The 12,088-nt window shown below is 43.6% G+C and overlaps 1 protein-coding gene across 3 annotated transcripts in view; it reads left to right on the forward strand.

Annotated features, from left to right (window-relative positions):
- The window catches only part of PDE9A (phosphodiesterase 9A), a 106,697-nt gene that overhangs the window by 59,281 nt on the left and 35,328 nt on the right, over positions 1–12,088 (forward strand). For all 3 annotated transcript variants that reach the window (XM_081574233.1, XM_081574234.1, XM_081574235.1), the window contains 2 exons: positions 9,891–9,945; positions 10,818–10,888. In XM_081574233.1, coding sequence (XP_081430359.1) covers positions 9,891–9,945; positions 10,818–10,888 — 126 coding nt within the window. The remainder of the gene's footprint in view (positions 1–9,890; positions 9,946–10,817; positions 10,889–12,088) is intronic.

The raw sequence follows: 12,088 nt of genomic DNA on the forward strand, positions 1-12,088 counted from the left end.
GCTGCTGCTGCTGCTGCTAAGTCGCTTCAGTTGTGTCTGACTCTGTGCGACCCCATAGATGGAAGCCCATCAGGCTCCGCTGTCCCTGGGATTCTCCAGGCAAGAATACTGGAGTGGGTTGCCATTTCCTTCTCCAATGCATGAAAGTGAAAAGTGAAAAGTGAAAGTGAAGTCGCTCAATCGTGTCTGACTCCTAGCGACCCCATGGACTGCAGCCTACCAGGCTCCTCCGTCCATGGGATTTTCCAGGCAAGAGTACTGGAGTGCTATGCTGCTAAGTCGCTTCAGTCGTGTCCGACTCTGTGCGACCCCACAGACGGCAGCCCACCAGGCTCCGCCATCCCTGGGATTCTCCAGACAAGAATACTGGAGTGGGTTGCCATTTCCTTCTCCAGTGCATGAATGGGAAAAATGAAAGCGAAGTCGCTCAGTCGTGTCCGACTCTTAGCGACCCCATGGACTGCAGCCTACCAGGCTCCTCCATCCATGGGATTTTCTAGGCAAGAGTACTGGAGTGGGGTGCCATTGCCTTCTCCGGGAGTGCTATGGGCACTCATTAAATCACAGTGAGCTTGGAGCAGCATCCTTGATGTTCAGTAGCATGTCCTAGACCTGGGGACACTTCTGATGATACATCAGCTGTTCTCATGGAACAGAGTTTTCCCTGGAGAACACGTGGGTCACCCATGGCCGTGGGCCACCTCTGCCGCAGGCTCCATTCTGTGAACCAGCAGGCATTCTGCTGACTCCTGTTCTCTCAGTCTTACTTCCTCTCTCAGTTATCTCAAAAACTTCCAAAGGTTTTTCAACAGTCCAGTAGGACCCAGCATGACCCCCCAAAGACCCCCAGTCATGTCCAGCATCCCTGGCTATGGCTGGTTATTCTTTTTATTATTATTATTATTATTATTTTGACAACAAAAACATTTTGTATTGGGGTATAGCCAATTAACAATGTCGTGATAGTTTCAGGTGAACAGTGAAGGGATCAGCCATACATATACATTTGTTCATTCTCCCCAACCTCCCATCCAGGCTGGCACATACCATTGAGCAGAGTTCCATATGCTATACAGTAGGTCCTTGTTGGTTATCCATTTTAAATACAGCAGTGTGTACATGACCTTCCCAAAGTCCTCAACTATCCCTTCCCCCTACCCTGGCAACCATGAGTTCGTTTTCTAAGTCTGTGAGTCTCTTTCTCTATTGTAAGTTAAGCTTGTTTGTATCATTTCTTGTTAGACTCCACATATTCGACATGCCATATGATATTTCTCCTTCTCTGTCTGGTTCACTTCACACAGCATGACAATCTTTAGGTCCATCCATGTGGCTGCAAATGGCCTTATTTCATTCTTTTTAATGACTGAGTAGTCTTCCATTGTATGTATATACCACATCTTCTTTATCCATTCCTCTGTCAATGGACATTTAGGTTGTTTTAATGTCTTGGCCATTGTAAACAGTGCTTCAGTGAACACTGTGGAGCATGTATCTTTTCAGGCCATATTTTTCTCTGGATATATGCCCAGGAGTGGGATTGCAGGGTCATATATTAGCTCTATTTTTAGTTTTTTAAGGAACCTCCATACTCTTCTCCATAGTGGCTATACCAGTTACATTCTGTGGCTGCTTATTCTTAAAGCTAGCTAAAACTCTCAAAGCAGAAGCACTTGAATATACTTTAATTTTTAAAATTCCTTATATGCCACGCAGCATCTAGCAAATAGTGGGCTTCCTACAAGTGGCACTAGTGCTAAAGAACCCACCTGCCAATGCAGGAGATGTAACAGATGTGGGTTCGATCCCTGGGTTGGGAAGAGCCCCTGGAGAAGGAAATCGCAACCCACTCCAGCATTCTTGCCTGGAGAATCCCATGGACAGAGGAGCTTGGCAGGCAAAGAGTCAGACATGACTGAGGTGACTTAGCACGCACATACATACTGTCAGATTTTCCTGATCCAGTGTGATTTGGCCACCAGAGTTGGGACTGACTCATATATGCAATTGAAAACTGCTTGTTGCCCCCAAATCCGGGGATTTAGGGCTACCTGAGCCCTGCGGAAATGAAAAGCACCTTCGGGACACTGTAGGAAGGATTCTGCTGCTTCTCAGCCTGGACATGGTCCCCCCTAGAGCTCAGCCTGTCACCCCAGGGACCCTGAACACACCAGGGAAGGCACTCAAAGCAAGAGAAGGTATCAGAGAGCCCGTAGCTGCCAGCAACCCTTAGTGATAGAACAACAGCTGCTCAGTGACCATTAGCGATGTAACAACACCTGTGGATGTCAGGGTCCCTTAGTAGTGTGACAACACCTATGCCTGTTGCTCCTTGTAAGAAAAGCTATGACAAACCTAGACAGCATATTACAAAGCAGAGACATCACTTTGCCGAAAAAGGTCTATAGGGTCAAAGCTGTGGTTTTTCTAGCAGTCATGTATGGATGTGAGAATTGGACCATAAAGAAGGCTGAGCAGCAAAGAACTGATGCTTTCGAATTGTGGTGCTGGAGAAGACTCTTGAGAGTCCCTTGAACTCCAAGATTAAACCAGTCAATCCTAAAGGAAATCAGTCCGAAATATTCACTGGAAGGACTGATGCTAAAGCTGAAGTGCCAGTACTTTGGCCACCTAATGCAAAGAGCTGACTCACTGGAAAAGACTCTGATGCTGGGCAAGATTGAAGGCAAAAGAAGGGGATGGCACAGGATGAGATGATTAGATAGCATCATTGACTTATTAGACATGAATCTGAGCAAACTCTAGGAGATAGTGGAAGATAGAGGAGCCTGGCGTGCTACAGTCCATGGGGTAGCAAAGAGTCAGACACAACTTAGCAGCGGAACAACAATGGCTATTGGTGACCCTTAGTGACATAACAACGCTGTGGCTGTCAGGGACCCTTAGTGACAGAATGACAGCACCTGTGGATGTTGGCAACCCTGAGTGACATAGTAACACCTGTGATGTAATAGCAGTGGTGACAGCTAAGGCAGGAATGCGCACCACGGGCCAGGCTCTGCCCAGAGTATTCTATACACAGTTTGTTTTAAGTTCAGAACTCCCCTGGGAGGAAGCGGTGGCCCGCGGCAGGAATTCCAGTGCACTGGGGTGGGGCGGGGGAGGCACCCACTTCCTGCACAGGCAGTGTTTGTGGATGTGTGGGTGTGGTTGGCCTTTTGCGCAGAGGCATTTTTTTTTTGCCCTTTCCCCTTGCACAGGAATGCAGATTGTGCAGGATCTAAAGAAGCAGCTCAGGGCAAAATTACAGAGATGGCAGCAGAATGAGTGCCATGACCTGAGCACCGGCGCTGTGCCAGCTCACCTTTGTGCCTGTGCCCTTTCTGAAGACATCAGATTTGTTGACATGGGTGGCACATGGGCTGAGGTGTAGCTGTTACATGGACCAGAATATAAAAGTCTGAGCCTCAAATTCAGCTGGGAAAAGGAAGATGTGAGATGAAGTGCTTGGGGTAGAAATTAAATTTCAGCATCAAAATCCTGTGGTTAAGACTTCCAATGCAAGAGGTGCAGTTTCGATCCCTGGTTGGAGAGCTAAGATCCCACAATGCCTCTCAGCCAACTAATCAAAACGTAACACAGAAGCAATACTGTAACAAATTCAATAAAGATTAAAAAAATAATCCACATCAAAAAAAATCTTAAAAAAAAATCCTGTAATGCTTAAAGGAGCCCACCTCAAAAGACAAGGGAAAATTCCCCCTTAATTTTTTATTTCCATTCGATCTATTAAATTTTTTGTTAAACTTTTTTTTAAGTCAATATAGAATCTCATGCAGTTGTTAAGAAAAAATGCAGAGACTCAGGCACCCTTTACCCTTTTTCCAGGTATGGTAACATCCTTCAGATTGCAGTATGATCTCACCCCAGGGCTGTCAACACTGCTGCAGTCCAGGCACACAGCATCTCATGCCCCTCGTGCTGGCCTTCTATGTTTTTCAGTGGCTAAGTCGTCTCCAACTCTTTGTGACCCCATGAACTGCAGCATGCCAGGTTTCCCTGTCCTTGACTATCTCCTGGAGTTTGCTCAGATTCATGTCTATTGAGTCGATGATGCCATCCAACCATCTCATCCTCTGTCACCCCCTTCTCTTCCTGCCTTCAGTCTTTCCCAGTATCAGGGTCTTTTCCAGTGAGTCGGCTCTTGCATCAGGTGGCCAAAGTATTGGAGCTTCAGCTTCAGCATCAGTCCTTCCAGTGAATATTCAGGACTGATTTCCTTTAGGATTCACTGATTTGATCTTCTTGCTGTCCAAGGGATTCTCAAGAGTCTTCTGTAGCACCACAATTTGAAAGCATCAATTCTTTGGTACTCAGATTTCTTCTTGATCCAACTCTCACAGCCATACCTGACTACTGGAAAAACCATAGCTTTGACTATACAGACTTTTGTCAGCAAAATGATGTCTGTGCTTTTTAATAGACTGTCTAGGTTTGTCATAGCTTTCCTTCCAAGGAGCAAGTGTCTTTTTTATAGTGTCATCCAGATCCCTTCTATCCACCGCCCCTTAACCCTTGACACTTATTAATCTGTTCTCCATCTCTATAGTTTTGTCATTTCAAGAATATTCTATAAATGTATTCATCCAGAGAGTGAGTTTGGGGATTGACTTTTTTCACTCAGCATAATTCTCTAGAAATGCATCCAGGCTATTATGTTTATCACAAGTTCAGTCCTTTTTATTACTAAGTAATATTTCATGGTGTGGCCAGAACACAGTTTGTTTATTCATTCACCTACTGAAGGGCATCTGGGTTGTTTCCGGTTTAGGGCAATTAAAAATAAAAGCTGCTCTGAACATTGTGTACCGACTCTGTGTAAACATAACCTGTCACTTCTCTGTCCCAGAGGGCAAGTGCAGGTCATACAGTAGTTGAATGTTTAGTTTTGTTAAGAAACTGCCAAACCCTTTTCCAGAATAGCTGTTCTGTTTTACATTCCCACCAGCAATGTGTGAGTAAGCTAGTTTCTCCACATCTTTTCCAGCATTTGGGGTTGTCACTTTTTTTTTTTTATAGCTTTTTTGATAAGTGTGCAGTGATATTTCAGTGTGGTTTCATTTGCATTTCCCAATGACTCATGTAGCTCAGCATCTTTTCATGTGCTTGTCATCCATCTGTATATTCTCTTCAGTAAAATGTCTGCTCGTGGCAATCTCTGGCGGTCCAGTGGTTAGGACTCAGTGCTTTCACTGCGGGGGCCTGGATTCAATCCCTAATCAGGAACCGAGATCCCACAAGCCAAAACAAGTAGATGAGTATATGTCTGTGCCCTGCCCATTTTCAAATTGAGTTGTTCTGTTTTTTACTGTTGAGTTTTACTATTCTTTTCATTGTCTATTTTCAAGTCTTTGTCAGATACGTGATTTGCAAATATTTTTTTCCCCAAAACTATGTACCTTTTTATCTCTTAATAGGATTTTTCTCAAAGGACAAGTTCTACTTTTGATAAAGTCCAGTTTATCAATTTTCCCTTTTATGGATTGTTTTTGTTGTCAAGTCTGAGAACTCTCTGCCTAGCCCAAGAATCTGAAGATTATCCTCTATTTTTTTCTAAGTTTTATAGTTTCCTATTTTACATCCAGAGTCCACTTTGCATTTGTTGTTGTTATTCAGTCACTAAGTCATGTCAGACTCTGTAACCCCATGGACTGCAGCATGCCAGGCTTCCCTGTCCTTCACTATTTCCCGGAGTTTGCTCAAGCTCATGTCCATTGAGTCAGTGATGCCATCCAGCCATCTGATTGTCTGTCACCCCCTTCTCTTCCTGGCCTCAATCTTTCCCAGCGTCAGGGTCATTTCCAGTAAGTTGACTCTTTGCATCAGGTGGCCAAAGTATTGACACTTCAGCTTCAGCATCAGTCCTTCCAATGAATATTCAGGGTTATCTCCTTTAGGATTGACTGGTTTAATCTCTTTGCAGTCCAAAGGACTCTCAAGAGTCTCCTCCAGGACCACAGTTCAAAAGCATCAATTCTTCAGTGCTCATGTTCTTTATGGTTCAACTCTCACATCCGTACATAATTACTAGACAAACCATAACCATAAACTGTACAGACCTTTGTCAGCAAAATGATGTCTCTGTTTTTTAAAATGCTGTCTAGGTTTGTCATAGCTTTCCTTCCAAGGAGCAAGTGTCTTTTAACTCCGTGGATGCCTACAGTCACTGTCCACAGGATTTTGGGGTCCAAGAAAATAAAATCTTTCACTGCTTCCACTTTTTCCCCATCTATTTGCCATGAAGTGATAGGACTGGGTGCCATGATCTTAGTCTTTTGAACGTTGAGTTTTAAGCCAGCGTTTTCACTCTCCTGTTTCTTACAAAAATGGTAGGTCTCACCATTTATATCTTTCTTTCACCAGGGTTTTGTAGTTTTCAGCACACAACTTCTCCATATGTTTTATTTAAACTTAAGTTGTTTGAGTTTTTTTAAATGTTTGTAAATGGTGCTGTGATTTTAATTTCAGTGTCTACATGGTCATTGCTAGTGCATATAAATACAGTCAATTTGTATATTTATCTTGTATTCTGTGACCATGTTGAACTCACTTATTAGTTCTATCTTTATATTTTGCTGAATTCTAATTGCTAATATTTTGTTAAGAATTTTTGCATTGATATTAATGGTGGATATTGATCTGCAGTTTTCTTTTTTTGTTGTCTTTGTTGGATTTGGTATCAGGTTAATACTAGATTCATAAAGTGAATCAAAAAGTGTACCCTTCTCTTCTATTTTCTAGAAGAAATTGTTTAATTCTTGAAGGACTGATTATTTCTTCTTTAAACATTTGGTAAAATTCTCCAGTGAAACCATTTGCACCTGGAAATTTCTTTGGAGGGATATTAAGTACAATTTCCTTAATAGTTACAGACTGTTCAAATTGCATGCTTCATATTGGATGAGTGTGGTAGTTCATACTTTTCTTGGATCTGGTCCATTTTCATCTAGGATGTCAAGATTATGTGTTTAGGGTTGTTTTTAGTGTTTCCTTGTTACCCTTTTAGTGTCTGCAAGGTCTGTAATGCTGTCTCCCCTTTCATTCCAGATATTGGTGATCTGTGTCTTCTCTATGTTTCTTAGTCTTGCCAGAGATTTGTCAATTTATTGATATCTTTAAATAACCAGTTCTTTGTTTCATTGATTTCCTGTGTTGTTTTTCTGTTTTCCATTTCATTGATTTCTGCTTTTTATTATACCCTTCCTTCTGCTTTTCTTGTGGGTTTATTTTTGCTTTTCTTTTTCTAGGTTCTTAGCTTATGGAGTTAAGAGTTTTCTTCCCTGTGAATGCAAGCGTACAGTGCTATAAATATTCCTCTCAGCACTGCTTTAGCTGTGTCCCACTGCTAAATTTTCATGTGTTGTATTTTCTTTTTTTTTTTTTTTAATAAATTTATTTATTTTAGTTGGGGGCTAATTACTTTACAATATTGTAATAGTTTTTGCCATACATTGACATGAATCAGCCATGGGTTTACATGTGTTCCCCTTCCTGGACCCCCCACCCACCTCCCTCCCCATCCCATCCCTCTGGGTCATCCCATTGTCCCGGCCCTGAGCCCTTGTCTCATGCATCGAACATGGAATGGTGTTCTGTTTCACATACGATAATATACATGTTTCAATGCTATTCTCCCAGAACATCCCACCCTCACCTTCTCCCTCAGAGTCCATAAAATTGTTCCATCATGTGTTGTATTTTCATTTTCATTTTACTTGGCAGAAAACAACAAAATTCTGTAAAGCAATTATCATTCAGTGTCTATTTTTATATCCCTTAAGACTTCCTCTTTGACCCATGTATTACTTAGAAGTGTGTCATTTACTTTCCAAGTGTTCGAAGATCTTTCTGTCACTGATTTCTAGTTTGGTTCTCTTAGAGGTCATAAACCATGCTCTATCTGGTGGTGGTTCTTTTAAATTTGTTGTGGGTTTTGTGTGTGTGTGGACCAACATATGGTCTATTTTGGTATATGCTTGATAGGCACAGGGCTTCCCTTGTGGCTCAGCTGGTAAAGAATCTGCCTACAGTGCGGGAGACCTGGGTTTGATCCCTCGGTTGGGAAGATCCTCTGGAGAAGGGAAAGGCTACCCACTCCAGTATTCTGGCCTGGAGAATTTCATAGACTATATAGTCCATGGGGTCGCCAAGAGTCTGACACAACTGAGCGACTTTCATTTCACTTCATAGGCACCTGAAAACAATGTGCGTTCCACAACTGTTGATGGACTTTTAAATGTATCTCAAGACTGAGACAGACCACTAACTCTTAAAGGTTATGTGATACACTTTTGCCCAAGATTTCAGAGTAAGTGATCTAAAATACTGCTGAGTTCACCAATGAGGCCTGTGAAGCCTTCTCACTGGTGGTTCTTGTCAATGGAGCCACTGTTTTTCTTCCCTGGGGGGTTTGGTCCTCTCTGAAGGATAGAACTTTGATCAGCTCAACATGTGGCTCAATAAAGTTTCCTGGCTGACATTTTTACTCTTGTATTTCTAAAAGATGTAACGAGACATCATTTTCCTTCTTCTCATCAAGTCGTAGGATGTTAAAGCCAGAGGAAACATTGGGTCATCTGGTCTACCCTTTCATTGACAGGTGAAGGAATGAGGTCCTAGAGGTTATTTTAGATCATTTTTTTAAATACTTTTGTGAAATTAACATAAGTTATTATAGAATTATATTAGATATAGAGAAACAAAAATAAGGAAAAAAGCTTATATATAATCTTACAACCAAAAAGTAACTACTATTATTATTTTGGAGTATACTCTCCCAAGTTTTAAGAAATGGAATCACACTGTATTATGACTTTCTTAGTTTAATAATAGGCATGAACATTTTTCTATGATATTATTCCTAGTAGCAGAATATGTTTCCACAGTATAGATACACCATACCACATTTAAATGGTATAAGTGATGTCCATTTGATGGACATATAGGCCATTACAGTTTTCACTGTGTTAAATAACGTTGTGATGAACATCTTTTGTGTCCATACATATGGTTTTTCCTAGAATTGGAGACAATAAATCAGAGCACGTGAACATTTTTAGCTTTTGAGCCCTGTTGCCAAATTGGATTATTGGGGATTTTGTTTGTCTGGACAGGCTTGGCTTGGTTTTGATTTGTGTCGGTTTTAGAGTCTATATGGAAGCTTACACGAGTTCAGCAGGAAGCCTTGTTTAGGTCCCCAGAGTTTTAGGGTGTGAACTAAACAGCCACCTGGAACCAAGGGGAGAGCCCGCCCTTCCCAAGAGCATAGAGTGGCTGGAATGGTGCCATGCATTGCACACCTTTCTATGAGGCATCTCGCATTGGGCCCAATCAGGAAACAGGAAAATGGGCAGGTACATACAGCCTGGGGTCTGAACCTTGTAAACCCAGCCACCCAGCCCAGTTTTATGTGCCAGGCAACAGAGAGACAAACTCGTTCACCCCAGCCGCTTCCTCTCTCTGGAACCTACCGTGAGAACAGTGTGTATTGCACTCAAAATATGCCTTGAACTTTCTGTCATAGTAATTGCCCCCATAAAACGGACCAGGGCACTGCATGAAAGTGTCCTGTATTTAAAGACCAGTCCTGCCTGCTTTTATGGCTGGTGCTGACTGCAGGAGGATCACAGCCCCGGCCACTCTGCCTAGGCACCACTGAGAGCTGTCCCAGGGGGAAAGGGTATCTGAAGCTGGACGGGAACCCTTGGGCCCAGGAGAGGCCCTGCTGCTGACCAGTGGCCAGAGCACCCCCCCAGGTACCCAGGCAGCTCCTGGGCACGGTGTTGGCGCCACCACCCACGACCTGCAGGTCCAGCCCATGGTCCACAGAGTGCACCCTTTTCCATCAGTCTTTCTTTTCTCATCTGCAGAGAAAGAAGAACTGATCCAGAATGTGCTGACCCAGGTGGCGGAGCAGTTCTCAAGGTACAGAATCTTCTGGATGCATCCTTTCCAGGGCTGAGTACTCTTTCTCTTCATGGCGGGTGGGCCCCTTGCCATGAGGCTATCTCAGCCGGTGGGCTCTCATCCATCACTTCCCCAGAGAAGCTACCTGCCTGGTGGAGTCCTTTGGAGGATTCTGTAACTAAGCCAGCATGCATGGAGTCCAGGAGATGCTCGCCTGTTGGTGCTTTCCGAGTGAGAACCCGTGTTGCTGAGAATGTCCTCAGCTGGCTCTTCTGGGGCGAGGACTTCAGCCTATGGGAGTTGACAGCACAGAGATCCTGTGTGGATGTCTGCCTCACTCTTCATTCTGAGTTATGCTGCCGGTTTTGGAGTCAATGCTTTGTGTTTTCTCAGTTACCTCCTATGGCATCTTACTGCCCCCCAGGTAGTTGAAATGGGGAGAAGCCATAGGGTATTTTCTGAAAGCCTAAGAGTTGTTGAACTGAATGGGTTGGAGCCCAGAAAAGGGCACAGCAGCTGCCTGAGGTGGTCTGTGCCCAGCGGAGCAGGGTGTGCATGTAGTGGGTGCTGGTCCATGCCAGGTGTGAGCAGAGAACCCAGGTCCTCCCCAGAGAGCATCTGCTCACTGGCCAGGTATGGGGAGTAATCATGCCCGCTCCGTGTTCCAGTCTTGGAAAATACACCTTCGAGATAATTCCAGAGTGTGTCCTTTTCCTCCTCCCTGCCCGCCTCCAACTCCCATGAGTTCCTTAAAAGCAACTCCTCTGTTTGGGCCCCTCACCAGCCCACCTGTGGGCCTCACCATGGCAAGGAGCCGGCAGATGTCGACTGAACCCACTTTAACTTGGAGAATTTGAGGAGTTATGTTGCTTTGTTTTTTTCTTTCCCAGAGCTTTTAAAATCAACGAGCTGAAAGCTGAAGTTGCAAATCACTTGGCAGTGCTAGAGAAACGCGTCGAATGTGAGTGGCATGTTGATGCCTTTTTGCTGATGTGTCTTTTAACCTCAGTTTAAATTAACCATTTAAACCGTGCTGTGTGATGATGGCAGGGGAGGTGAGGCTCAGAGCGAATGTCTTGTCTTTGTGAAATACTCAGTACTTACCTTTGAAGTTAACAAAGGCTAGAAGAGTGATGAATCTTAAGCGTTTTATTCTGTTTTAAAAGTAACCCAGTAACTCGCAACATGTTAGAAGTTCACAGGAATTTGCAATCCAGTGCGTGTCATCACATGGTATGTGTCATGGTAGCACAGAAGGGCACAGAGGAAACCGTGGGGCTTCCTAAACCGAGCCTCCCCAGAGAGGAACCTCTGCAGAATAGCTTGTGTGTGTCTCTTTTTACATAAATGAGAACACACCAACCCATACTCTGTGGTTTCACAATTTTAGGGGAAGATGTCTTCTGAATGACCACCAAGTCTTGACTCAGTGACCAAGCAGCTAAAACTCCAGAAGATAACAGCTTCCAGTCAGTCACCTTTTGTGTCCCATCCGTAAAATAAGGGGCAGTGCTTGAATTCCTTGTGGTCCACAATTCCCCGCCCAGGGCCCAAAAGGATGGCTCTTTGTCAGTGTCAAGACTAATATCAAGGTTAGTGGCTCCTGGGCACTGCATTTACTGACTTGTGGAGTGAGTAAACAGACTCCAGATGTGAGGCTTTTGGGATGGCATCACAGCCTCTGCCTGGCTAACTCATTGAAGGTCACTTTTCATACCTTGTATGAACTGCTTGGTTTTTTCCCAAGAAAAAAAAATCACACTCGTGTCCAAAACCAATTAGCCTAAAGAACTTGAATTATGATTTACAGTCACCCTTTCCAAATGTGGCAGCGTTTTTTAAATCCATTTGGTCATTAGAGCTACAAAACAGTTCTGTTTTCCCCATTGACACTGAAGGAGCCAAAGAGATTAAGTGACCTGCTTGAGTTCATTCAGCAAATTGGAAAAGTAAATACCATAAAGAAGGCTGAGCATCGAAGAATTGATGCTTTTGAACTGTGGTGTTGGAGAAGACTCTTGAGAGTCCCTTGGACAGCAAGGAGATCCAACCAGTCCATCCTAAAGGAAATCAGTCCTGAATATTCATTGGAAGGACTGATGTTGAAGCTGAAGCTCCAATACTTTGGCCACCTGATAGGAAGAACTGACTCACTGGAAAA

The sequence above is a fragment of the Giraffa tippelskirchi genome, chromosome 2 (assembly GCF_054371585.1).
Source record: "Giraffa tippelskirchi isolate mGirTip1 chromosome 2, T2T-mGirTip1v1.2.pri, whole genome shotgun sequence".
NCBI classification, from domain to species: Eukaryota; Metazoa; Chordata; class Mammalia; order Artiodactyla; family Giraffidae; genus Giraffa; species Giraffa tippelskirchi.